Here is a 27976-nt window from a genome sequence, read left to right on the forward strand (position 1 = left end):
ATTATTTTGTTTATAGAAGATTAAAAGTACTCATTTTGTAATGTTCACAAGTTAAACAAACGTGATGTTTTGCTATAAAGTATTAAAGACTGAATCAATTGTTTTATCCTGCAACTTTATTTTTTATGTGTGTGATCTATACAACAATAATAAACTCAAATCATTCTATAATTAATAACCAAAAAAAAATACCAATACACAAGCATAAAAAGAAAGAAAAAAAATTAGAATGTTCTATTAGCATTCTAGAAAAAGAATAGGAAAATAAACAGGAAAAAAGGATAAAAATGAAAATTAATAAAAAAAAAGAGTGAATCAACCCCTTTTAGCTTTCCCCATTTTTACATATAAAAAAGAGAGGGGGAAAAGCTCTATTTTTATTACTTTCGTGATAAAGGCAAGTATGAACTGACATAGATGTGCAAATTTTGGGTTTTTTTTTAAATTTCCGATTGAAACCTTACGAAACCAAAATCGGTCGATATCTATTATATATCCGATTTGAACGTCCTTGTAAGATTAAATTTTTGTAGAGTCAATTTTATTCAAGATAGACCCATTAGGAGTCAATGTGTATTTAATATAAAATAGTGATGAGTTGTTTCTATTGTTCAACATAACATAATAGGAGAGAACAATGAAAGAGATAGAACTAATAAAAAAAAGGGGAGAAAAGATACTTGTGAATGGTAAAATGTCTGAATTTCTTAAAAAGGTAATCACAATTTGAATATATTTGTAGTCCAACATTTCCCTATAAGTTTTTTTTTTTCTTTTTTTATTTTTCAAAATCTTTTTCTTTATAAAATCAAGAGACTCTATGCTATTTTATGTAAGTTTTGCCCTTTTTTTATTTTTTTATTGAAAGATGGTTAATGGGATTCAATAAATTATTAGAAAGATAGTACTTGAAATGCAATCGTTACCGCAACAACAACAGCAAGTTTATAATTATTCAAATTGTCAAAGTGTAAAAGAGTTTTTAAGCCATTGTCACCTAAATCAGTATTATGATATTTTCATCTCTGAAGGGTTTGATTCTCTTACTTCAGTAATAATGCAAAAAATAAAATAAAAATTAAGGTTTCTAATGTAACTATTCTATGAGTAGCTTCTAGAAATCACAGAAGAAGATATGATTGTTATGAACGTGAAACGCGGTCACAGAAGGGTAACATTAAAAAAATTTGTAGAAATGATTGACTGATCTTTATTGCTAGTTAATTCAAAGAGAAATCGCAACTGCTAAAGGCATACCTCGCGATCAACCTTTAGTTACAAATGTAATGGGTCCAAGTAAGCAAGCTAAACGTCATAGTGATATCATACTTAGCTGCCTTTTCTAGAATATTCCCTAGATATACCCCCTTCGCTGAAAATGGAACAAGGTCGAGGCCCAAACTATGTCAGTAGTGGTTATGAAACACTCATTACGGGTTTAACAAGTCCTAGAAGCATGAACAGTGGACTAGGTGGAAGTAATACGAGTGGAAACAGTAGTAGTAATAATTCTGGTCCCCTTCTTAACAATGCTCGTTTCGTGACACCTTTACCTAGTAACAACAATACCAATACCAATTCAAAGAATAATGGCAGTACGAGTAGCAGTAGTGGTAATGGTAGTGCCCAGGAAGCCCCCTTGAATGATACCAATGAGAATGCAAGTAACGTTGTAGATACAATGAGAAGTATCATCATTTCTTCCAATGATGATAATGAATCTGTTCAAAGTGATTCGACCGCGCCTAAACGAAAATACCGTAGACACGCTAAACCTGATAGAAACGCGCCCATCAAGCCTCCCTCAGCCTACGTCATGTTTTCCAATGATGCAAGAGCCAAATTAAAGAACCAAAATTTGTCGTTTGCTGAGTTAGCAAAAGTGGTCGGAGATCAGTGGAAAAATTTGAGTTACTATGAAAAGCAAGCCTATGAAAGAAAGGCAACGCGTGCCAAAGACGAATACTTGGCTGCACTAGAACATTATCGGCAAACGAATGAATATAAAAAGTATCAAGAGTATTTAAAGGATTTTAAGGCCAAGCAAGAAGATAATAACCGACTGATTGAAAAGGCAAGAAAAAGGGCAAAACAAAAGTCACCTGGAAGGTAATTTTCCATATATAGTAAAGTAAAAGAAAATATAAAGAAGCTTCTTTTCCTTTTATAGTGGTAGCTTTGCTGATGCAAGTTCAAATGGGAACAGTACAGGAAATGGCAGTTCAGGTAGTTCAGGAGACAATATCGTTTATGGTGACAAGGATATCTCTGAAAAACCATCAGAAAAGTCATCTTATCCTTTTCCTTCTACAAATGACTATCAAGATGTGGAGCACTATCGACATGAACAACAACAAAAGCAGCAAGAACAGCAGTGGGATCATCGTTCAGATCAAATGATGAGAGGAATGATACCAGTTGAATTTATTGATGCACCATCATCACAACAATCCAAAAACAATGTTATACAAAACGTCTTGGCTGGTAACAAACACCCGTTAGATGTTGATTCTTTTTCTGAAAAGTCACATAAAAGAAGAAGCCCAAGATTCCGTAAATCAAGTAGTGAATGAATCTTTTTTAAATGAAATCTCCTTTTATGCCACCACTCTTTGAATGTATGTTTAGTTTCTTTCTTTCTTTATGCCACACACACACACACACACACACCCTTTGCTAACAGTAGAAAACGATTTTTAATAATAATTATGAAGTAAAGTATTAAAAAATACATTTTTGTGAAAAGAATGAATTGTATTGTATTCATACAGTCATAACCCTTATGTAATTACATAGGACCTAGCGTATGTATGATATGCTAGAAGTTAGCAAAGTGTATGGTCAACTCATCAGTAAAATCATACTTTATTTTCACTTGTAAATGTCATCAATTTATTTTTATTAAATTTAGGACTTTTTTTTCTTACATGTGTTCTTTATCACTAGTTCATGTGTTTAGCTCGATTTCTGATTAAATGAATTCTTTATAAAAAAAAATCAGCATTAGCTATTCACAAATACTGTGCATAATGTTTCAACGTAGGCATAACAAAGAAGAATGGAGCAAAAGAAGAATACGCATACAGAAACATGAAAGATAGTTTGATGTGTACTGTTTACATGATCATTCTGTTCTTGAAAGAGAAATGGGTGCGATTCTCAATACGTTTAAAAAGGACTAGATAAATCAAAACAATGAAAGACAGATTTTTTTTTTGTAAACATGTCAATTTGGGGCAAATGCCTAGAAACTTTGATGACACTATAAAAATAAAAGATCACATATTGTAATTTACAAATAAAGTATGCATATTTATGGCCTCATTTAGCAACAAGGCTTACATTGTTGAAACAACCTCGCTTGTGGCTAAGAATAGGACTGAATGATTTGACCAATTCAGCGGAAAGCTTTATGCATATCAATACTCTACTGGTTCCTACCTTTAAATTTGGGTATATCAGGCTGTCCTTTACTCTGATGTTTTAAAGTAAATAAATCGAACCATCATTTAGTCTAAAAAATATCGTTTTATATTGTTTCCTTTGAACAAATTCGATATATTCAGACTTCTCATCATTCCATGAGAGATGATCTTACTCTCTAGATAAATCGATTTACATTTTTATTTGACTATGTTATATACTCTTTCGAATCATTTATAACAAAGGAGAAAACAAAAGATTTCAGGGAGAAAAAAAAGAAAAAAAAAAGTGGAATGGGGTGGCCTGACTGCTAGCAAAATGCACGCCCTCTTTATTACTTTTATGAAACAATTTAAAATATTTTAAAGGTGGCGCCTTTTTTGATAGAGTATTTATCTTTTTTCTGCTTTACCGTTCTTTTTAATGCCATTTGCACATGCCTTTCAAACAAGTTTTTGGTCTCCAACAGCTTCTATTGACCTTTATCCCAACTTTAAGTACGGTTTTGACACCCTTCATAAAAGATTAGCGCAGTCCATTACAGAGAACGAGATCATCAGTCAATACATTCAACAACGCATTGAATCTGAAAGAGCCTATGGGCAGAGTCTATCCAAATTGACCATCATACCATTAGAAGACGACCTCACTGGACTTTCACGTTGTTTTGGGGTTGTTTGTGCCGAGAGTGAGACGTCAGCCAAGGAACATGTAGCTCGAGCCGAAAATGTAAACACGACCGCACTCGATCCTCTGCAACGATTCTCTGTAAGGTACAGCCGTATTATCGCTACAACCAAACAAGCCATCGAGCAGCAGATGGACCAGTTTGAGATGCTAGTGAAACAAGTCGAGCAGGCCAAATTGAATTACCAAACAAGATGTAAAGCCATCCTAACCTTACAACCAACCTATCGACCCACAGTCATTCGGTTGGGCACGCGTGTTTTCCATGAACGATTTGAGATCGAGGATTGGTTAAGAAGCTTGAATGAGACGCTTGATCGAAAGATGATCATCGATTGGCTAGAGAGCGAAAATCAGTCGGTATCTGTGATGCATGACTTGATTGGATTGAATTTCATAAGACAAGTGGATGAGGATCTGTTTGAAAAGGTTAAGACAAAAAAAGGTTTTTTTACATGGAACAGTCGTCAAGAGGTCTATGTGAAAGAGATGTTGCAGGCAGATAAGGTGTATAGAGATTTGGTGATTAAGATAGACAAGATGCGTACAGAAATAGAGGAAGCACTCTTTATGCATTTTGAAGAAATGGAAAATCTGGAATTGGAAAGAATACAGACTTTAAAGCAAGGTGCATTGAAGAAAATAAAAAAGATGATGTGCTAATGTCCATGAATAGTCTTTATTAGCTTAGCAGCCTCATTATCTAATACAATACCAAGATTTAAAGAAACAGTGGATAATATGATGCTTTATCAAGAGACATTAAAACCAGATAAAGATGTTCAGATGATTGTTGAACAATACAGAACAGGTCAATTTATTCCTCGCCCAATATTATATGAGAATTACTTTTATGGCACATCAAGGCACCAATTATTTGGTGTTTCATTAGAAGACCTTAGTAGAAATGAAGCTAGCTTAATTCCTCGATTTATCTCTAGTGGAATATCTTTTATTGAGTCTGGTAAAATAGCAATGTCTTGCGCTATTTTTTTTTTTTTTTTTTTTTTTTGTTAATTTTATATTTTTGTAGACATTTCCAAATTAGAAAATGAAGGTATCTTTTTTATTTCTTTCTTTTATATTTTGTTAACAAAAAAAGGTAGAAAAGAAGCATATATGGGTGACAAGTTTACCTTTAGATAAAGTTCACTCAGTGAGAGAAGAGATTAATCAACACTATCCACTAATAAGTATTGAGCGTTATGATACTTTGATGATTGCTTCAATTATTAAACTTTATTTAATGGAGTTACCAGATTGTCTGTTTACATTTGAATTATATGAACCATTCAAACTGCTATATTCAAATCGTACTATTAATGATATGATTGTATTTACTATAACTATTAACATCATTTTATAAGTAGAGAATCAGGATAAAGAGAGTCGATTAATATCAATTAGTAAACTATTAGCTACACTACCTTCCGCCAATTACCATGTCTCTAAATCACTCTTTTCTCATTTTCACGAGTAAGGATCAGTAACGATAACAACAATGCCTAATTCTTCTAGTAGATTACTACACGATACTACACTTATAAAATCATTAGCAAAAACACTTGGTTATATCCTTTTACGTCCACAAATTGAAACTAAAATCAGTCGATATGAACGGCATTCTCAAAAATTAATAGAAGATTTGATTGAGCATTACCCGCTGATATTTACAAAAGAATCCATTAAGGCACAAGAAGGGAATTCAACTAGGATATCCAGCATTATATCGACTAAATCACGTCGTCTTATACCTAGCAGCAGCACATTATTTAAAGATCCTGATCAATTCCCTGTAAACTCAAGTTTTAATAGTATAAAAGAATCGAGAAATATAGATTCTTTCTTTCTGGATGAATAAATAGCTGTACGACTGTATAACCATGCCAATTCCATATGTTTCTGTACAACTAACAAATGTCTGTGTGCCATAGAAAATAATTTATTCATACATAAAAAAAAAAGAAAAACCTGAATAGAATGAGGGTATAAGCATAGTGTGTGTGATACATAAATACATACAAATAAGATAATGAAAGAAAGGGGGAAAGGGGTGGCTGATATTATTCTGTAACATAGTTTGTCATATAAGGGATTTTTTAAGGAAAGTTATACAAGAAGGTCAGATCTACCCTGATTCATAAGTAAATCAATATTCTCTAATAGAGCACATAAGTATCACATGTAAGCATAGAATTATCTTCCTTTTACCTTGTTTTTCAAATTGATGTAAAAGAGGTAAATTAAGTAAAGTAGGTGAAGAAGTAGGTGAAGACTTGTAGCTGAAAGTGTCTTCAGGTGTTTCAGTAATGAGCTCATCTTCATCGTCATCTCCAAATTCGTCATTAGCCACCATTTGAGAATATAAAGTTTCATTAGCTTTACGCAACTGCTCAATTTGATATTTGAATTCTTCTTCCTTTTGAACAGTTTGTTTAACTAGTTTATGAAATAAGTTTATTTATGCGTGCATATATATTTATTGCTTACTGTATTCAAGGGTGCGTTCAATAATGGTTCCCTTTGAGGGTCGACGATCATTTTGAATGTTGGGTAAAGAAAGAGCGAGTTGTTGAAGTTTGGTGTTTAATGATTCACGCCTTGCTCTTTCGATAGCATTGTGTTCAGCGCGTTTTTGTGCCTTTTCTGCTTTATCAGGAATCTGATCGATTGCATAAGAATATTGATGGCAGTTGTTGTTATGAATCATATAACTACACACAGACGTAAGAATACTATTTATAGTAATAGTCTAGTTCTCTTTACTTTTGATACAAGTCAATATTATCATTATCCATAAAGGCGGTTTCATTAGAGAAACCATACTGTTGTGGTTGATGTTGTTGTTGGTAGAGCACTAAAAAATGACATGTAAGTTAAAAAGTCACAAATAATTTATTATTTCTTTATTTACTTTGCTGGTACATTTCTCTTTGTAAAATGGCATGCTGCTGAAGTTGAAGAAGCCTTTCAACTTCCTTTTGCGTCCATTGACAATTTTTATTATTAGAATAAAAAGGGTCGTTGTAATGATAAAAAGGTTGTTGTATTGAACTCATAAAATAATAAAAAAAAAAAAAAACAAGGAAAGAAGAAAAAGAGGAGAAAGGAGAAATAGACAGAAAATGAAGAAGGGAACTTTTATAAACAAGATAGAATATGTACGCACTGATTTTATAAACCTTATTATTTTGTATCCAATCACTATTTAACGGAACGTCGGTTCGACTGAAGAGATGTTTTATAAAATAGTTACACAAGTTGTCAGTTACAACCAGATTCAACTCCGAAAAGCTTTTATCAAAAAAAGACATTTTATTATGATTATTATTAGTGCAAATAAATGAATTTCTAAAAAAGTGATTAAGAATAAGGTTTAATCTACTTTTTCTATTTTTTTTATTACTTTCTTTGTTTATTATACGAACGGAAAGTAAAATAAAATAAAAAACGATGACATATTCTACCCTAATTAAAAAATCATGGGATTATGTTTAAGCTTTTGATGTGATACGGTGCACGAGCCTTCAAAAAAAGTCCTTATTCCTTTTATACGATGTCAAGTAGTCGGTTCTAGAGCAAATAAATAAGCAGGTAAAGCAGCCCTTGATCAATGTTACACGATTTGAAGAAGGACGTCTGTGTAAAGTACTAAAATAGTAATCATTACCCCACTTTGACTTGACATTTCGTTTATTTATATCAACTTTAAGGGGTTCAAGGAGGCTGAAACATGCAAAGAATAGATAATGTGTTTGTTACATACTTTCTTTTAATAAAAGAGCAATATGAGCGATTATATCATTTTTTTTATTTAGAGATGCACAAAAAGTTATGAAACACTGTCCGTGTACAGTCTGTTTTTAGAAAGATACTTGTACAGTCCATGATAAAAAGTCACCCCATAAGCTTGTTTTTGTAACAAGCAAGAGGATCTGGTACCTTATTATGTCATTTCCCAAAATAGACAATTGCAAATCCTTATTTCGGATCAGAAGCCTATCATCTCGGCTACATGTATTCTTTATTCAAATTGCGCAGTAATAAGAACGATAAAAAGCCCTAGTGAACTTTATTTGAGTTGAATTTGGTTATACTTGAATCCACGTGAAAATATGAATGATGTTCATATTTTATACAACGTAAATGAACTACAGAGAATACACAAACTATTGGTATACAAAAGAAGAACAAAAAGAGAGGAAATGACAAGAAATTTAACTTTCTCTTGCTCTCTTTTCTGTCTTTCTGTATTAAAATAAAAGGTGCAAAGAAAATCCTTCATTAAACGATCCAATTAAAATATTACAAACCACGTTTTTCTGTGCACATTTAATGTATTACATTCGTATATTAAGTGTCAAACTGTAAGTGTTTCTTTTTTTTCACTACAAGGTAATACAGCTCAAACCGTGCACAAAAAATACCTCTTTCTCAATGTAATTTTACTATAACGAAATATTATAAACTGACAAGCTATAATTGAGGAAAATTTGGTTGAAATGTTAAAGTAACTTTGTATCTATTCCTTATAATCAGGCAATCAATAGAAGTTCTAATTTTGATATATAAAAGAAAAAGATACACTAACCCCTTTTTTTTTGGATCAAAGTTGAATCCATCTCAGCTTAACATTCCCCTGAGTTTGTATTGGGCGCACTTTTTCCAATACAAATTTACTCAGGGTTCTTTAATAAACAAAACGTCAAAAGATAGTCCAAGGTCAGGACACTTGCCAAAATAGAACCTGAAGTATCAAAACTTTCTTTGGGACTTATTTAATCAAATTTACAGAAAGGATTTCTTTATTATTTTCATATATTACCTCTAGCCATTGGTGAACAAACTGACTTGAATAAAATATATGGATGCCGACCTGAAAAACTTGCTTTTTAGACATTGAGAAAAGAATCATTCTAAAACCTAATTTAAATTCTTGCAAGAAAGCTATAATTTCTATAACAAGTATATGTAATTAGCCTTTTAAAATGGCGTAAATTCATTTTGTTTTACGCCTAAGCATTCGAGAATAAGAAAATGTTTTGAAAAGTGATTACTAAAAAAGAGAAGCTTCCTTTTAGGAAAAAAAAAAAAAAAAAAACGAGAGTACATATTATTTGTAAAATATACTTGAAAGATTTACGATGCGACAGTAGTTGACGTGGTGTAGCATTAAAAGAAAGAAATACCCTTCATCCCCTCTCTTTTCATTTGTAGCACTCACAAATGTTCTTGTTTGCTTCAACGTCCTATCCCGTGCGACATCTTCCTCTTCTTTCTCTGAGATGTTTTTTTTTTTTTCAGTTGTATCACATATTACTTTTATTCACATCTAAAACGTACCAAAAGGCAGTTTATTCAATCAAACTAATGACTTTTTATTGATCCTTTTAGACACACGTCATTTGATCATGCGAAAAAAAGAAGAAAAATAAAATAAAAAAAAAAAAGTCTATTTTGTATATACTAAAATGCCTTTTGAAAATATTCCCAGTAGAAAAAGACCCTTTTTTCATTATAATAAAATATTTAACCGTAAAAACAAACTCCTCTCTCAAGTTATATCGGATACCTCCGGCTTTCGCAAATGAAACAGGAACACCCGAAAAGTTGTACAGAAAGTCTGTTCGTTTTTTACTAATAATAGTTTTGTGTAAGGTAAAGAGAAAGAGAGAGAATGGAGCCTTGATGGTAAAGAATTGAAGAGGGATATGTGAGACAAAAAAAAAAAATTCTTTTATATCAAGCTTTCTTTTTAACATAATCCTGATCTGTTGTTTGTGCTAATCAATGGCCTGTGAGAGAAAAAGGAGTCAGATAAGACTAGATGTCATATTTGAATAAGGAAAGAAAAAAGTATTCCTTTTTTAGTTAGTTTGTTCCTGATTATTCAAGTACCCTTGAAGACTCATTGCAAAGAAAAAAAAACTAAATTTAAAAGGTATACATAATATTTAATAAGCCTATCAATTGAAACATCACTCTCTTTGATGTTTATTTATTAAGCAGTGCTTTTTTTCTGGCTCGAAGAGAAAGACTCGGAACATTCTTTTGTGAGTTTATCTATTCTATACTCAAGAAGACGCATCTCCGCCACATAAAAACTGATACTTCTTCCTTGCTCATATAAAAGCTATTTCTATAGTCATTAAAATAATTTGTATTATTCTTTGCATTTGAGGACAGCTAAAGAATTGGGGCTATCCTATCTCTGTAATGACATTCACCGAAGCTTTTGTTTTACAGCGTACCAAAGCTTTGGTTCAAAAGACAAAAAAAAAAAAAAAAAAAAAAAAAAAAACATTAAATATCTCCGCTTAAGGGAACCATATGAGATTGACACCAAAAGATGCTTTCAGTTAATATCACTATTTAATCTTATGCTATTCCTGATCTGCAAGTATGTAAAATAAAGTGGAGTTATGTTGATATTAGTCAGGGTCTCGAAATATCGTTATCGAAAATGATATTACTATATTCATAAAGTACATGATAAACAAAAAAGCAAAAAACAAAAAAAAAAAAAAAACTAAACTCAAGACCTAATCGTTATAATCTTTGAAAGATTGTGCCCAAGGTTTGTCAGGTGAAGGGGTGGTATGATAAGTTGCCCCTTAATCTTGATAGTCAATTGAACGATGTTATTTAACTCAGTTGTCAAAAGGTTGTGTTTTGAGGTGACGTACATCAGATGATGTAGTTGTGAACCAGAGGATTGGTTAAGCATGTAGCCTATGACTCCTTAATGTTTTCATGTTCTCCTTTTTTAGATTATGATCCTTTTGGGAGTTACAGTTAAGTACCTGTGTCAGCAGGTTGCTTCATTGCTATTATAATCTTTTTTATGGATTTTAGAAATCTAGGCTGTGTTCCTTAAATACCAATTGCCATGACAACTGAGCGTTAATCCACTGCTTGTTTATAACTGATGGTTTCTATAACAAAGCAACCGCTTATATACATTTTGGATGCTGTTTTTGTTCTTAAAGAAATTGCGTACATTTTTGTTTGTTTATTAGATAGCAAAGATGGTTAGTTTATTGTTGAAAGTGACTGTAGAAAGATGCGATTTCAATAAATAAACGATCCATGTAACAAAGTACAAAAGAAAAAGAATAAGAATGCAGTATAAAGTGAATAAATAAACCAATGAGAGAAACAAGCCAGTTGTCCTTATTTTATTTTAATATATTTTTCTCTTTACAAATCCTTGCCGGTCTTTCGGTGTGTTCTGATGTGCTGATTTAAATTATCTGAGCGAGCAAACTTCTTTTGACAACTGCTATAAGGGCAAACATAAGGTCTTTCCTGTGTATGAATAGAACGCATATGACGCTTGACATGTTCTTGGCGACCAAATAATTTACCGCATTCTTTGAATTCACAAAGAAATGCCTTTTCTTCAGATACCTTGTTCTTGTTGTGCTTTTTCTTTTCAATCTTTGCTTTTGGTTTTTTTATATGCTTCTTGGGTACGTCTGAGAAGGTATATAATTCTTCATCAAAAGTGGGGACCAGGACAGGTGAAGAAGCTTCGGAGCATGCACCAAAATAATCGTTAGTAGGAATACCTTCTGAACAAGATGATGATGAACCATATGGTGAATTAATTGTTGCATTAGAATAGGAGGCAAATGGATCGTAAATTGAGTAATTGAAGTCCGGAAGATGGCTTAATAAACTTCTTGACTTGTCATAGAATACTTTGTTTTTATCATTCATAGACTCATTAAACCAAGAAAGAACAAGGCCATCCCAAGGCAGATTAGGGTGAAGGTTATTAGTAGAGTGGTTATTAAACATTTTTTAAAAATAAATAGCTTTGGGAATACAAAGAAAAAGAAGAAAAGGATAGTCATTTATATATGCAAAAAGTATTGTTTTGATTTCTTTGTTGAATTTAAATCTTATTTTATCGCATAAACATAACGGAAAGTGAGAGAAAGTATTCCGATAGTTTCATTATTCAATGCTTCTCACCAAAGGGGGTGTGTGAAATATATTAAATGATCGACTTGACAAATTTCGCTACTTTATTCTGAATAATTAATTTCTACACAGTCAATCGCATGCGTATTACAGTGATAAGCATGAGCCTTTCCTTCCCGATCATGACTCTTAATTTTACTATAACAAAAAACGTGTATAAACATTTACTAACTTTATTAGTGGTCTATCCTTAAAGTTATTTTTTAAAAAAAGAAACGATAAAGTATAATAAAATCTAAGGCTTATTTGATTTCAATAGTATTTCATCACCTCTTTTTTATTCCCATGCATTCCATAAAACTATTACAACTAAAGAATATATATGTATGTAAATATGCTTTGGCTATAAACAAAGGATCAACATACATATTTCATGTATCTGAAGTACAAAAAGGTTATATAAGTAAAATGACTCTATAATCATTTGGGTGCAGCCTATTTAATAAAATATGGTTTTATATTCCAATGATACGCTATGAGTTGGATGTCTATCAAAACTGCTGTTATTTTGTTTGTAAACAAACTGTTAATCTGTGTACCTTTTTTTTTCTAATATAAAATCTCTATTCTGAGATACAATGTTGCATGAATAAACAATCAAATAATAAATTTGAATGACTCACATGGCTGTAAATATTCACATAGTCATCACCAAACTATTGAATAAGCGTTCCTTTCTTCAAAATAATCATAGCAAAAAAAAAAAATCTATACTAAATTAATTTATTGCTACTGTATCAAAAGCAGGTAAATGAATACCCAACACACAAGTGTCTCCTTTGTACACCATCTTACAAATAAGATAAAATAAAATAAAGAAAATAAGTATGACAGATGATCATTTTATACGTGTAACAGGTGTATCGTGTATTAAGTAGTATTGTTAAGCATGTTTTTATTATTACTAGTGTTATTGATTTAATTATGTGAATTAATAAAGCAAAAGAAAGGGAAAAAAAGCAAAAAAAAAAAAAAAAAAGAAATAAGATTTATGGCTACATTTCATTAACAGTCGTATCCATATCGCCATCCAACATGTCATTCAGCAAAAGGCTTTCGATAAAGGGTAGATCAGGTTTGGCCAATGTAAATAGAGACTGATATACATACAGACCGACTTGTTCAATAAAGAAAGAAAGTTGATGAACGGATCCTATGGTGCGCACTGTTAGCATGGGGCGTCTCAAAGACCCTGAGGAAGGTGTGGTGGACTCTATTAATGAAATAGCAGAAACATCCTAACAAAAAATTAAGATTGTGAAATAAAACATAGTTTCTTTTTTTTTACCATTGGGTTTGGAATAGCCGACATTTTTTCGCTCAGTAACTCTAGGATCGGTGTTGGTCCGATTTCAGGACGCTTAATGAGTGTTTCGACTGTATCTCGAATAAAGATCCATTGATATCTATTATGAGTTAATATAAAGGGATTTCACTGTTGTATTCTAACTTACATTTGGAAGGAATCCAATTCTAAAGTACATAAAAGGTCTAGAAATTTACATCCGGCTAAAGCAATTTGTGCTTCCTCCGGTCGATAATCAAAATCATTATAAACAAATGAGTTGAATAATCTCATCTACAAGCACTATTAAAATGTTGCAATAAATAAACAAATATTACTTACCAATTCAGTAATCAGTACTGGCCAGAAATTCATGAGATGCTTTTGAGAAAAACGAACAAGCATAATTCGTAAACATAAATAAATTTCTATATGCACCATTTCCCCATGTTCTAATTTTAGTAATTCTACAATCTTTTCTTGAATGACAGGTAACTGTGGTACATATTGATCCACTGTGCCCGCAAATAATACAAATGATAATCGACGTAGATTAAGTGCTCCATTAAGTGTCTCTTGGTCTTTATTTGAAAAGAAGGTAGTTGATGGAGAAATGGTTATTCGGCTCATAAGTTCAGTGAATCTTTCTTTCTCTATAGAAAATGCTGTTTGAATTACTGTCTTCCATTTTTTAGCGGTCGCTGCGTTCATGTAAAAGAATCGGTTATCAATAAACACATCCCACACTTCTTTTCTCCAAGTTTTGTAAGTGAATGGCATATATGCCATTTCACATAACTGATTAAGAATCACTGTACTTCTACTATGTTTGATTATTAGAGGGTTGTACGACATTTACAAAAAATAATATGTGTCTTACGTTTTTGATTTAAGGGAGGGTACAATGACATAGTAAACTAGATTGTTCAAAAGAGAATTAATCTTGTCATTGTCGCCCACTAATTTTCGAAGCTTTGGAATCACTCGATTAGCAAGATACTGGTTTATTTGGTTGATCAGCCCATCTTCCCTTGTCTTCCAGCTTGCCTTCTTTTCCAAGTCAGAAACATTACTTGTCGATAAATTCTTTTCTTCTGTAAATGTTGAGTCTGCTGTATGAATAGAAGAACCGTCATCCGTTGCACTTTCATCATAGACTGTCGTAGGACGCCTCATCCATAGGCTCTGGTCCAACGCTTTACCTGCAATCAAGATACAATAATCTACACAACGCTGATACAAGTCTTGAGCATCTCTTCGAATCCGGCGATCCTTTTCATATCCTTCCGAAAGACTCAATTCTTCCAATGCAACTGTTAAAAATCGCATCAAACCCGGTAAAAATGCCTTGAAAGTACTCGCTTGAGAAAGGTAATCTTTGGCAAATGAATGAATAATTGGCCATAAAATAATTACTGATTCTGGTTTCCTCATATATCCACAATAAATCTCTGCGAATCTTAATAAAGAAGTATCTGTTCTATTAAGCACAGGAATTGAGTTAAATCTGTGACTATTTTAAAAGAGTAGTTTACTCACAATTTTCCTAATCTCAAAATCCTTCGTCTCCTATTGTGATATGTTCCCGGTGTTCTTTGTCGAATGCTGTCTAATAAAATAGAAATAATATGCTCTGGCGTGCTTGAAGGGGTTGCTGATAAAACATCTAATGGAAGATAGTCAAAAGCCTTTTCATCCATTTGCTGTTGTTCCAACTCCAATGCTAAAGGGTTCTCAATAAAAAAGATTTCTGTAAATGCCTCCACAAAATCTACGGTCGAATATCGGAATAATCTTTCAAACATGGCTTCCAGTCTACCCTTTGTTTGATCTGCTGCATAGGAGAAACTGTGTAAAATAGCTTCTACTTTTGCATTCCCCAAGGATTGAGTTATTTCTTGTGTCCATTCAGGCTTTCTGAATACCTTCCAAACGTCCAATAAAATATGAAAAATGACAGGTAACTGATACAATATAACATCCCTTGGCTTGCATGAAAAATAAGAACCCAGTCTTTTTTCTTTAGTATTTAAATACTTTTTTTCTCATACCTTTTCATACTTTTGACTTTCGTGAACAAATTGAGCAAAGCCAGACAATCCTGAATTTTCAGATAATTGAGGAATTGGCATATCGCATGCACTGTTGATAAACCAATCTTCGCTCACATTCTTCTCTGTCAAGCAAAACATGATAATTTTTTCAAGACTTGATAGCAAAATCAGCATTTCTTTCTCTGCTGCTTCGGAAGATATACACGCGCTAGGCTTTTCATGAATGGTGATATTAATCACACTACATCGGAGATGCGTCTGATGACAGATACAGATAAGTATAGGCACAATCATATGCTGAAATCCGTGCTTAATACATGGCAACACGGCCGATAAGAAGTCTGTCCAATGTGGCAACATGCTTCGATTACTAGGTAGCGTGAATGCATCTATCACAGTTTTGACAAAGAGGTCTGAACAGGACTGAGCAAGTAAAATAGCCTCATTCGTCTCATTTTCAATTTTGTTCGTTTCGCTTTCTGTAGATAGTTTTCTTTGATGCTCTCTTGCATGATAAGCATTCGCTGATGTAATGGCTAATGTGGAGTGTAGTAAATGAAGTAGCTTTTGTTGTAGATCAAATTCTTTAGTTGTGACGCAGAACAATAACTTATTTAAACAGCCGGTTTGTATTTTTTCTATGAGTTGAATATTCATATGATCCAGCTTCGATACGATAAGGTAAAGAAGATCAATAGCATGTAGTTGTATACTACGAATATTATTAGGTGTAAGGTGATTATTGTTAGATTCGCTTTCTAAATATCTAAAGAAAAAGCTTTCAGTAAATAGAAAATATGCCTCTTTATGCATTATAACCTTATGGCAGTAAGCACCAAAACATCCAAAAAAGTAAGTGTAGTATCAGTAATATTCGCCTCAATTAAAGATGTCTGAACTGCTTTAGATATAGAGCCTTCAGGATCAATAAAATGATTTTTACAGTCCTTGAGCGCATTTTGGCCACCAAATTGAAAGAGATGAGTTAAAAGAGTGAATATGTAATCTACAATTTCTGTATCAAATGGCTTGACGTATAAAAAATAAGCAATCTCGGTTGTCTTTGGCTGTTGGTTCTTTAATAGTTGATGCTTCCATTCAATTTGTAGTGTAGTAGGCTGGCGTATCACTTTTTTATTAAGTAAAGTCAAGATGAACGGCTCCAATACACGAACATAGCTTTTCAAGTAGGATCGAACCCAGCTTTCGCCTATTCTCTTCTTTAGTGCACAATCACTGAGCAAATCGAGTATGAGCATCATGGGTCTTGAAAATGTCAGGCTAGCTTCAGGTATACTCTCAGACAGTTCCCAAATGATACCAAATTTTTCGTAACTCTCTGTGTTCTCTTGGTGAATGAGAAAGTTGGAAACAATGGTCTCTACTTGATGAGGAAGTGAAACATGAACAACAAGCCATATGAGCTCCACTGTTCGCATATGAAGTAGCTGTGTGGAAGGCGATAAGAACGACCAAAGCTTATCCATGACTTTTTTAATCTGCGATGCATCTTTCAGGATAGAGATGTCCACAAAGCGTTTTCGTTTGATTAACTGAATAAGAGTCGTTAAACTGGCATTAACTAGTCCAAAAGCGTGCACTTGCTGACTACAATTCAATAGTGCCTTAGTGAGAGCATGATTGACAGTGAATGAGTGATCTGCGAATTTTGACATATGGTTTATAGCTGTGCAAGTATTTAATAATACACGCTCCAGATAGTGTTCTATATGCTTTAGTCGCTTTCCTTCCGCACCTACATCGATGCCGTTCAATGGGTCTTCAGGAAGTATAATATAGCTGTTCATAAATTCAATCAGAAACTTGATCAAGTTGTCTGTCACCTCTTTCACAAGCACTGAGCCACGCAGAGGCTCAAACTCAGGTCTTTTCTGCAACTGGAACTGTATAGACTGCTTCATGTGCTGACTTGATAAATCACCCTCCTCTTCATTGTGAGTTTCTTTTGTATCCTCTTCTTCTGGAACGCCATCTATTTGCTGCTGGAGGTTTTGATAGCCATAATACTCTCGCGTGTAATCTAATACATTCATACTTGAATCAAACTGTCTTCCATGGCCAGGCGTATGTTCCTTGAGGAATATGGCTTCTGGTAATTGTTCAAGCAGAGTCAAGATAAGATAGAGACATTCATCAACTTGTGACAAAATGTCAATAAATGCAGGATTCCTTAAAGAATCTTGCAACTTCTTTGTCATCACAGCTAATAGCAAAGGGAAATGCATTTGCTGTATCTCATCATCAGTAAATTTGAATGATGTTAAGGCGAATTTGACTAGCTTCAAGTTTTCTAACGCATTAGGTAGTTTGTTGGAAGGAAAATACGTATCTATACATTCAAATAGTTTCATACAAATCAAGTAAGGCTCCATCATATCCATCCACATATTAGCAGATTGCATAACGTCAACGCTCGATTGTGATTTGTGAAGGCTGACAAGTGAATCCATAAAAATGCTGTTCACAATAGGCTGACCCATTTCTGACTTATCCATCAAAGAAATAAGAATCTTGTAAGGCTTCTGCAAGTTATTTTGCTCCTGATGAAGCATACTGCGCATTGCCTGTGTTGCTGCCTTTTCTGCAAATGAGTTAAAATAAACAATTTGCGTCTGTACCGACCCTTCTGAGCCTAATAACCAAGCATACAACCGTCTATTAAGCGACATATCCTTCCTTAATACAATGCCTAATGCTGCTTTCATTAGAATAACAAGATCGTCATGGGGTACCATTCGGTGCTTTAATACAAAATTTTGAACTAGTAACTCCAATAAACCTCGTTGAACTAGCAGTTGATGATCATTTAGTGTTGCTGAAAATGCGCGTATCATCAAGCTCACATTCTCTTTCCCTCCTAAAACAACAGCAACATCTTCTCTATCAGTAATTTTTGGTAATTTTCGTAATAAATAGTTGAGGATTGCAGGCCTTAAACCAGGATTACTGATCATAACCAGCCATACACAAGAATAAAAAAATGGCAGCTCTACTGTCTCTGATAATCTTTCAATCAACGCAACAACCTACCCAAGTCATTTTAATAATGCCTCATTTGACTAACACTTTCCTTCTTCATTACTTTATCAAAATATTCGCTTCCTTCTTCTTCCAAAGCGGGCGAAAGTGCAATAATAAATCCACGTATAGCAGGTCGTAACCGTCCTTTCAAAGGAAAATAGTAGTTTTCGAAAATTGTTAATAGTTGTGGCTAAATAAACCTCTTAGTTTCTTTTCCCCTAAAAGAAAAAAATTGGCGCAACACTGCTTTTTTCTAAAAAGAACATACCTTAACGTGTGTTGCTGCAAATTGTACAAAAGGAAATAAACCAGTTGACCACAGTGCAAGGTCATCGGCTAGTTGATCCAACTAAAAAAAAAAAACGACTGAATAAGTATTTTTTTTTCATGTGTGCACATATAACAAACCCCAATTGTCTTCAATATAAAAGCATATACTTCTAAGGTTTTCTGGTGTACACCAGCGGGAAATCCTGGGTTTAAACATTGCGCTAATCTCTTGGCAACAAGTTGTTTACGTGGAATAATAGGAAACTGAGGATAGGCTTGAAATGACTATAAATGAAATAAATAAGCCGCTCTGAAGGTAAAAAGACACGTATGTTTACTTTTAACAATCGACCAAGAAAGGAGATGATATCGGCCCATTCATAAACTGCATCGAACGACTGCAAATTCTTTTCAACAAGTTGTACATATTTACGAAACCTCGGGTCGTTTTGATAATCTAAAAGAGAATTTAGATTTAACAATTAAGCAAATTAAAAGCTTGTTGAATTTTACTCTGTTCCTTTGATGTTTGACCTAATGAAAAAAAAAGTGGTAAGCTTATTGGCAGTAACATAATGTCAATAGCATGTGCATATTTATTTACTTTTGATAGAGATATCCATGTTCTTTTCTTCTAAATGACTCAATTCATGAAATGAAAGAAAAGGAGAAAAAAAAAGTAAAGTAAAGGATGTAACCAAAAAGTCTATTTTATTACAAAAGGAGAAACTCCGATTTGGGAATTAAAATTGATGTGTTCTCTTCTTTTTACCAACTCTCTTCTTGGACGAATTTGGGTTCTTTCGTCCATAACCAATAGTGTCTGTACCAAACATATTATTTGTTATCTCTCTTGTGTCTGTCTTTCCATATAAAGGAATAAAATCGGGATCAAACATATCGACTACTGCCTTCTTCTTTCTAAATTGATTTGCTTTGATAAATTCACGTTGATCTTCTCTAAGCACGATATTGTTGTGTTTACGTCCACCTTTAGGGGGTGGGATATCGTATTTAGTGCCTCTTAATCTATACTGAAAGTTCTTTTTCAAGTGATATTGAATCTCTCCTTTACTGTTAGTACTGCATGTCACACGTTGAAGTGTAGCATTTCCACACTTTGGACAAAATTTCTTTTCTAAATCATTTGTAACACTATTAAATAGTTCAATAACTTGTTTTCCAGCAAATCTAAATATCTTACGTAAAACAGGCATGGCATCTCATAACTGAATTTCTAATCTTTTTGACTCGATAACCTCCTGAAGAAACCAAATTCAAATTCATTTGCAACAAGACGTTTTGCATAGCAAAATCTGCCGTCATACAACCAACTGTCACCGTTTCTGTTTGACGCAATTCTTCAGGTGTCACACCAATCTCACTTGCTTTATACTCATCCACATTTTCAGGTGTAATCCATTCTCCACCATCCTCATCTTCTTCATCTTCTTCATCTTCAATAAAAGGAATACCTTCTGATGAAGTTACTTGCTCAAGTACATCTTTCTGTGCATTGGCCTCTTCTTCCATTGTTTGTTCCTCTTTGATTTCTGCTGTTTGTTTAATATCATTCTGTCTAAATTCCTTTGCATTCTCTTTAGATTCATCCTTTAACATAAATTCTTCTTTGACAGGTTCCTTCACTGTCATTTCTTGCACTTTCTTCGTCAGCTGATTAACATTGTGGTACTTGCTAGATTTCTTTTTAGTGGTGGCCACTTCCCATCCATCTTCGTCAACGATCTTTTTTGGTGCAGGATTTTTAATATATGATTTGGGTGGTGGTGCATTAGGAAGTGCGCCTGTAGGTCTTGTCTAGGAATATGCTTTAATCATAAAGTAAGAGACAGAAAAGAAAATCAGCTTACTATAAGAGGTTCTTTACGAATATTAATTTCTCCGTTCTCTCTTTTCTCAAGTGTATAAGTAAGAGCAAGAACTTTTAAATCAGGAACAGAGAGCACACCATAATCACCTGTCTTCTTTGAAAATTCAATCACTTTATTTTAAAATATTAGTCCTACTTCTTTTTTATTCATTACAATCTTTATAATTGACTTGTTCTTTTACCTGCTTTCATGGCTTCTTCGGAAGGGTTCATAAGTTTCAATTCAAAAGGTAATCTTGACAAGAATTCTCTAGAATGAGCACTTCTTACTTCAGTGAGAACTTCAGGACAAGTGTAAAATTCTTCTGCCAAAGGTCGAATTGATGTACCGTTAATAATAGCATTTGTATCAACTACAATACATTTTAAGGCTGGTTTTGTTGTTACTGCTGTGGCAGTAGTAGAAACTAATTCAGACATTTTTGCTTAAAAGTAAAAAAAAAGCTTCTTTTTTTTTTTACAATAAAAAGAAAAATAGTCATGGTCACAAAAGAGTCACAAAGCTTAATGCAGCCAAATGATGACAAATATAGTCTGTTTTTACAAAGAATGTTCGTTTCGTCTGCCTTGGCAGGGGAAGGGTGGTTACAGTATATATTTTTAATGCAAATAATTTATTTGCTCTAGCTTAAATTATGGTATAATTCACGATTTTATGAAGAAAATCGTTCTTGCAATGCACCTATCTATATTTATAATAAAAAAGTAACTGTATATCTTAAAAATATTTAGAATGATTTCTATTACATACCTAATAAGTATTACCTTAAACGATAACTGCATGAAAAGTGCTTGCTCGAGACACTTTACAAAATGAATCAGAGCTTATGATATTAGTATATACTTGACTTGAACACTCAGATAAGCTCGCTCGATGCTTACCTCTGTAGATAACCAACGAAGCTGCATATCTAGTTCGTTCTGAATAGCTAGATGGATTAAGCACCTTCATTTGGATGAAATAGGTCCCAGATGATGAAATATAAAAATCTAGTGCAAAAAAGGAATATCTGTGATAATTTCACTTTTAACATTTCAAAAACAAAGCTTTTTACATAAAAAACATACGCTTTCTTTGTAGATTTTTTCGTTTTACAATTATCTGGTTCAGCTGTTACAGAATAATCACGGTCTATAGCTATATAGAGGATGTGAAGTCTAATTATGACGATCACTAGTCTATGTAGAATTTGTTATACAGTAAAAAACAAAATGGATAGCTAATCATTGTATAATGGTCCTCGTTATTCATTAATATATAATATTTGCTACAGATACATAACACATTAAGCATTGGAAAATGCCTTTTGCTTTATTTTAAAATATGTTTGGTTAAGATTATATAACTCATGTTGGCCTGTCTAAATTTAATCGCGGGCTTCCTTTGTGGCTTTAGCCTTAACAGTAGTCTTCTTGTGGGCGGCAGCCTTCTTCTTGTGGACAGTTGTCTTCTTCTTGTGGACAGCAGCCTTCTTCTTGTGGACAGTAGTCTTCTTCTTATGGACAGCATCCTTTTTGGCAGAGCGCTTGTCATTGTGTTCGGCAGATTTCTTGGGTTCAGTAGATTCCTTGGTTTCAGCAGACTTCTTGGGGTGGGCAGTGACCTTCTTGTGGCGGACAGTGGTCTTCTTCTTGGGAGGAGGAGGAGTGGTCTTCTTCTTGTGAACAGCATCCTTTCTGGCAGAACGCTTGTCATCGTGTTCAGCAGTTTCATTGGGTTCCTTGGTTTCTTTAGGAGGAGGGGGAGGCAACTTGGAGGCGGGCTTCTTGGAGGGCTTCTTGGAAGGTTTGGTGGTAGGCTTTTGGGAATCGTTCTCTTTGACATCTCTCTTGGAGTGAGAATCTACAGACTAGAGAAAATAACAAGATGACTTAGAGAGCTACATAAATTGATTTGGATATTTTGACTTACATCAATACAGATGACATCTCCAGGCTTGATGTTGTCACAGTCAAACTTGCTGTTGATCTTTTGAGTCCATTCGGAAAGGTTGTCCTTGGAGAGACCATACTTGGAAGCAACTGATTGACAACTATCACCAGAGACGACCTTGTATGTCTTTTGGCAAGGGTGAGAGTACTGACTGGCAGCTTGAGCAATACCCATAAGGGAAAGAGCAGTGGAAGCAACGGCGAAAAGTCTCATATTGAAAAGGATAGGAAAGAGAATAGGATGTTTAGATAATATAAAAAAAGAAGAAAAATATTTTGTGCCTTTTTATATGAAAAATCCTGAAGATGAAATATCTCGAAATATCATTAAAACATCACTACCAATACCATCCGATATTGTCATTAAAGTCAAATTAAATCCTGTACTCCCCTCACGCTATCATTTAATTTTCCTGGAGAAAACAATTTTTTTTGGCTTGGCAATGGTAATTGGACGATTACATAATTTAATGTTATCCCATTTTTGATCTTCAGTATACTTTTGTTACATAAATCGTTCTCAATAAAAACAGCGCCAAGCTTTCCATATTTCCAAATTACGCTGAGAGTTTGAAAAACGTGGTTATGCATTTCATGTATCCAGCCTTTATTTTATTTTCCCTTGATTCATGTCATTTACTTAGTATATTTCTAGTTATTTTGCACAAACACTATGCCAAACACCACAAAATATCATGCGATGTGTCTGCCATGATGTTCTCTTAGTTGGATTGTGAAGGGGCTCTTTGTTTCTCAAATTTGCTGTCATGTTTTTTTTTCTAAAATTAGCATAAGCCTTTATTTATTAGCCAAGGATGAGTATCGAATTAAGGTATCATTATAATTTGAATAATCTTGGATCATCAAAGCTTACATGAGTAATTCAAATACCAAGCAAAAAATAAAAATAAGAAAAGGGTAAGGACCTAAAGTAAAGTAACAAGGAACAGACTGATTTCTCATATCGGTGACATAGTTGTATACAGAGATTCTCTAAATACAACATCCTGCTTTTTAAAGCGCACAAGTAACTTACGAAGCAAATAACTTTCTGATTCACAGCATATTATGTGTGACATGACCTAAGGATCTGCTCAAAGCTGGTGTAAAAAAAAAAAAAAAATACGAAGCAATTAATGGAGTGGAGCATCTAAATTCTTAAATATAATCCTAATATAATTATTTTGTTAGACCACTTCTATTTTAAAACTATATGATTCATTAAGCAAGGAAATAGAGCCGTATTTAATCAAAAGTGCTGTTTTATATATAGATCTGTCCACCCAGTTAATGTGGAACTACTGAAGGAAGCGAATTGATATACGTTTAAATTGATTTTTATTTATAAAATTAATGACCATTTTGAGCGCATGATGTCTAATATAGCATCGTTTTCTCCCTGGTCAGATCAATAAAAAGTTTAATGGAAACTAAAAACCCCTTTGGGGATCAAGGGTAAAAAAGGTATGGGAGGGAGAGTGAAGGAGACAAGTGAATATCACTAGTGAAGGGAATTGATATACAGTGCTGCTGATACCAAGTTGCGGGGTTCAAAATCTATTTCTCAGATTATTTTTTTCTTAAATTGCAGATTAATATGCGTTTAAACTCATTATGACGTGTGACTTTCTTTATTTGTAAATAAATAAATAACTTATTACAAAAAAAAAAAAAATATGCGTTTAAATTGTTTTAAATCTCAATTGAACGCTTAATGTCTCTTACATCGCTTCGGCCTGAGCCAGATCTTGAGAGAAAAGGAAAACTAAAAGCCCTTATGGGAGCAATGGTAAAAGTGTTAAGGCATAAAGAAAACGGGATCAAGTATAAAGACAATAGTGTAGGGAAATAGGAAGCCAATCTAAGAGCCTTTACCTGAGATGAGGAGATGGAGAAGGCTGAACCTTTGCATGATATAAGCTGTCAAGCTCATAAAAAATGAATTAGATAGTAGGTCTTCGAAGAAGCCAAGAGGAAATGACACGATATCGACGAGTTGTTCAATTTGGAAGCTCAAAAGGAAAGACAATGGATCAAATACAGTTTAAGACATCTGCAGACGACGATGCATGTTGATACAATGAATGGAATGGGCTCTGGTAAGAGTATAAGAAGTATGGAAGGGAAAATTTCTTGTGTTAACGCTAGGCAGCCATCCAAGACATCAACGTATGCATCGGCTTCTTTCTGTTCAAGTTATCAGTAGCTAAAGGATAAGATCCAAAGAGATGAAAGGACAATATGGAAGAAGAATCGTAGAGTCGCGAGCTGAGCGCTTTTGATTAAGGTTATTTTGAAGATATTCGTGCTAAATCCTTTTAGTCCTTTCCTGCTACTCGCTTCTATACACAAAGTCCGTGCCCAGCTAGAATGTGGCCTTGCCATTACCCAAGTTACATCGTTCCTCAACATTAAGCTAAAAGATACACAAAATACCTGTAAATGACGTGTCTTTGGTGGTTCCAAATATTCAACAAAAATGATGCTTCAGATGACAAAGCTGCTAACCATGCAAGAATGAACTCACATACTTCAGTCTTAGTTTCTTCTTCACTCTCTTCACATTCCAGATAATGAATTGCTTCCATGTTTGCTCTATCATATCTGTTGCTTACAATCACTCCCAGTAGCATTTTCTCTCAAAGATGCCTATATGGAAATGCCGTATAACGCGATTCTTTAGAGTGCAAGCCGATGGAAAAGAGCTAGTTCAGGGTGGCCAAAGCTTTAACTGAGCTACTATTAATAAGTTCAAGTATATCAAGGAAACTATTCGGCTTGAAAGGGACTCCAAGATAAGAAATAAAGGATTATATTGAACTTTTTTCTCCATAAAGAGTGTATACAAGGTTCTGTTGTGGCAGATTGGATACGACTTGCTTGGATTCCATCTATACCCAAATTGATGACTATGACCTTCACAGGCCTTGAGCAATGAACCCATTTGCACCTGATCAGCGATGAGAATAATGTCATTGGCATAGAGTAGACAAGTCAGGAAGGGAGCCATTTCGACTAGAGAGGCCTTCGCACAATAGTTGTACACAGAATAGTTGAGGCAGATCGTTTATGTATGTGGAATACAAAAACAGAGACAGAATAGATCCTTAAAGCTCGCCAGGCTGACAAGAACCTGTCGGAAACGGCGTTGTCAATCAAGATTCTAACTGAACATCATCAAACATGTTTCGAAGCGGCCCAATGAGAGCTGTGAATTCTGTTCGTTCTAATACTTTCCATATATGATGGCGATCAACCGTGTTGTATGCTGACTTGATGTCTATTAAGGCAAGTGTTGAGGTTGTGTGATAATAACGACGAAGCATGTTGCAAATTTCAGCCAAATAAAAAGCCTGATCTAAAGATCCTCTGGTTTCTCGAAAACCACAATGAGCCAAGTCCAACGGGGGACTGCTATCGATAAGTTATGGTAATTGCAGTGTTCAAGTAACTCACGAAATACGAATGTGATGCTTATTGATCTGTGGTTGTCCAGGTCAATATGGTAACCTTTCTTGTAGTTTGAACCAGTTTAAGCTACTCTTTAACCAACGGGTGTATAAGACCATGACTAACACAGTTGGAACGGGTAGAGTAGAACAGGTGCGAGGTACGTTCGGATCGGGAGTAGTATTCTCTACCTCATATGGTCAGAGCCAGGCGTCTTCTTTGGTGGCAGTCTCTTTAGGTATTTAACACATCGTCTAATATAATGAGATAGGTGCTGGACTCAGATAGAGTGTGACCAAACAAAGGAAGAGAGCTCTGTGAATTACTATATGCCAGAAGACGTCCCGAATAGATAGATTGTAAGTGAGAAGCCATCGCATTAGCTGCATGTTGGGAACATTTTAAATTTAAAAAGAGTGTTTTAAAGAATCTTACAATGGCTTTTGTATACTCGCCTTATTTCATCCAGCCGCAAAGCTGCTGCCATGTCTCTCATCTTCAATGTAGTACCATCCTTCGGTGGCGTGCTTTATTCTCCTGGTGGAGAAGGCAATATTTGAGACAATTTAGCTCTTGGACTTTCTGCCATTTTATGCAGTATCACTTCTTAGGACCAAATGCCTCTTGCATCTCAGCAGTCCAAAAATGTTGCGATTATATGTCCTTTTGTCGATTATTTAGTTCAAATACTTCGTCTAGGGACTGATAGATCGCCTGGCTCAGCTTGAAATTAAGCTCTTCAATGTACTGAGCTGCAGATTCTCTGTTATCAAAGAATGGAATGGGAAATAGTTCCTGCGTGTGTTCTTTGAAAACTTGTTGATATCTGGTCGGTGTTTTGTCATTTTTCAGTTTACGTAAACGCCATAAGATTCTTTTTGGAAGGAGCAGATCATGATCTGGGCTGAATATCTGAAATAATAGTGTCATGAATTTGTGATAAGAGTCAAGTGGGAGGTCATTTTTAATCACCACTTGAGGATTGATAAGCTCAGTTGCACCAATGAAATATCGACAACACTGCTTCCTTGGTAAAGCATGTGAGTAGGAAATCCGTAAGCTAGCTGCTTGCTCTATACGACTAGATTGTGTGACTAAATCCATTCTTGCAGCATGCAGTCATGATGTGTAATAGCGATGTCATTAGTGAATGTTCCCATTCTAGCATTAGAATAGTGGCACCTTGCGAAACAAAGTATAATGATCTTTAATCCTCAATGCGAGCAACATTCATAGCTCTTAAGCTTCAAAAAAAAATTTACTTTCGTAAGGGCTGTTCTTTAGTCTAGACAAAAATTTTGTATATTACCTACTGTGCACTATTACTTAGTATTAATGCAGCTTTTTTTTCCAAATGGTGGAATGAGTTTAGCTTTTTAATGTGTCGATAGTGAAAGAATGCGCAATTTTGAAAAGAATGAATTTTTTTCTTTTTGACATTGATATATATTTTCGATAAATTACAAATCAATGACTTTTAGTACCTATGAATTCTCTTTGTATGTACTACGAACAGTGTAAATCTTTGTTATTTTCTAAGCTAGACCAAATTAGTTTCGTTTTTCGTATAATTTTAAAAGAAAAAAAAAAATATTTGGACTAATCTGGCTAAAAAAACTTGGGATAGAAGTAGCTTTTTTTGCATAGTTACTAAAAGTGCATAAATATATAGGCTTCAAAGTATTTATTATCTTGAAAGTTTAAAAATAACAAAAATACCTTGTTTCTAAATCACAAGAAGCAAAAAAATTCTCAAAGCTAGGTGAAATGATAACAGCTCACTTTCTGTTTAGGCCTTATTGATTTGGAGTGGTTAGATAGCTTTGGGTACAAACCGAATTAAAACTGAATGTTCGTTTTTGCTAAAGTAAATCAGTCTTATAAGATAACAATGGATTGACATAAACTATGAAGAGATAAAATAAAAATATATGCACTTCAAAAGATTCGGCT

The 27976-nt window shown here is 34.0% G+C and overlaps 10 protein-coding genes across 10 annotated transcripts; 3 read left to right on the forward strand and 7 right to left on the reverse strand.

Moving 5' to 3' along the window:
• Positions 1–1135: 1135 nt before the first annotated feature.
• RO3G_07013 (uncharacterized protein) lies at positions 1136–2573 on the forward strand (the record flags this gene model as incomplete). Its single annotated transcript, XM_067661603.1, has 4 exons — positions 1136–1171; positions 1221–1296; positions 1347–2109; positions 2171–2573. 4 exons carry the CDS (start codon positions 1136–1138, stop codon positions 2571–2573), a joined length of 1278 nt encoding a protein of 425 aa, XP_067517704.1.
• A 1273-nt stretch (positions 2574–3846) lies between these two features.
• On the forward strand, positions 3847–5256 carry RO3G_07014 (uncharacterized protein; the record flags this gene model as incomplete). The annotated part of the gene is made up of 3 exons (XM_067661604.1): positions 3847–4654; positions 4787–5074; positions 5144–5256. The coding sequence occupies 3 exons, from the start codon at positions 3847–3849 to the stop codon at positions 5254–5256; spliced, it is 1209 nt and encodes a 402-aa protein (XP_067517705.1).
• A 917-nt stretch (positions 5257–6173) lies between these two features.
• RO3G_07015 (uncharacterized protein) lies at positions 6174–7037 on the reverse strand (the record flags this gene model as incomplete). The annotated part of the gene is made up of 5 exons (XM_067661605.1): positions 6174–6178; positions 6322–6549; positions 6601–6824; positions 6877–6967; positions 7025–7037. 5 exons carry the CDS (start codon positions 7035–7037, stop codon positions 6174–6176), a joined length of 561 nt encoding a protein of 186 aa, XP_067517706.1.
• Positions 7038–11310: 4273 nt separating this feature from the next.
• On the reverse strand, positions 11311–11913 carry RO3G_07016 (uncharacterized protein; the record flags this gene model as incomplete). Its single annotated transcript, XM_067661606.1, has 1 exon — positions 11311–11913. The coding sequence occupies one exon, from the start codon at positions 11911–11913 to the stop codon at positions 11311–11313; it is 603 nt and encodes a 200-aa protein (XP_067517707.1).
• A 1181-nt stretch (positions 11914–13094) lies between these two features.
• Positions 13095–13678, reverse strand: RO3G_07017 (uncharacterized protein; the record flags this gene model as incomplete). Its single annotated transcript, XM_067661607.1, has 3 exons — positions 13095–13337; positions 13388–13505; positions 13554–13678. The coding sequence occupies 3 exons, from the start codon at positions 13676–13678 to the stop codon at positions 13095–13097; spliced, it is 486 nt and encodes a 161-aa protein (XP_067517708.1).
• Positions 13679–14260: 582 nt separating this feature from the next.
• RO3G_07018 (uncharacterized protein) lies at positions 14261–15576 on the reverse strand (the record flags this gene model as incomplete). The annotated part of the gene is made up of 3 exons (XM_067661608.1): positions 14261–14864; positions 14924–15348; positions 15436–15576. 3 exons carry the CDS (start codon positions 15574–15576, stop codon positions 14261–14263), a joined length of 1170 nt encoding a protein of 389 aa, XP_067517709.1.
• A 674-nt stretch (positions 15577–16250) lies between these two features.
• RO3G_07019 (uncharacterized protein) lies at positions 16251–18020 on the reverse strand (the record flags this gene model as incomplete). The annotated part of the gene is made up of 1 exon (XM_067661609.1): positions 16251–18020. One exon carries the CDS (start codon positions 18018–18020, stop codon positions 16251–16253), a length of 1770 nt encoding a protein of 589 aa, XP_067517710.1.
• Positions 18021–18683: 663 nt separating this feature from the next.
• Positions 18684–21061, reverse strand: RO3G_07020 (uncharacterized protein; the record flags this gene model as incomplete). Its single annotated transcript, XM_067661610.1, has 10 exons — positions 18684–18698; positions 18749–18829; positions 18919–19035; positions 19089–19207; positions 19264–19284; positions 19355–19456; positions 19523–19905; positions 19955–20568; positions 20622–20752; positions 20824–21061. The coding sequence occupies 10 exons, from the start codon at positions 21059–21061 to the stop codon at positions 18684–18686; spliced, it is 1821 nt and encodes a 606-aa protein (XP_067517711.1).
• A 947-nt stretch (positions 21062–22008) lies between these two features.
• Positions 22009–22787, reverse strand: RO3G_07021 (uncharacterized protein; the record flags this gene model as incomplete). Its single annotated transcript, XM_067661611.1, has 2 exons — positions 22009–22491; positions 22554–22787. The coding sequence occupies 2 exons, from the start codon at positions 22785–22787 to the stop codon at positions 22009–22011; spliced, it is 717 nt and encodes a 238-aa protein (XP_067517712.1).
• Positions 22788–24287: 1500 nt separating this feature from the next.
• Positions 24288–24649, forward strand: RO3G_07022 (uncharacterized protein; the record flags this gene model as incomplete). The annotated part of the gene is made up of 2 exons (XM_067661612.1): positions 24288–24362; positions 24521–24649. 2 exons carry the CDS (start codon positions 24288–24290, stop codon positions 24647–24649), a joined length of 204 nt encoding a protein of 67 aa, XP_067517713.1.
• Between the last annotated feature and the right edge of the window lie 3327 nt (positions 24650–27976).

This window comes from Rhizopus delemar, genomic scaffold, assembly GCF_000149305.1.
Source record: "Rhizopus delemar RA 99-880 supercont3.5 genomic scaffold, whole genome shotgun sequence".
In the NCBI taxonomy this organism is placed as follows: Eukaryota; Fungi; Mucoromycota; class Mucoromycetes; order Mucorales; family Rhizopodaceae; genus Rhizopus; species Rhizopus delemar.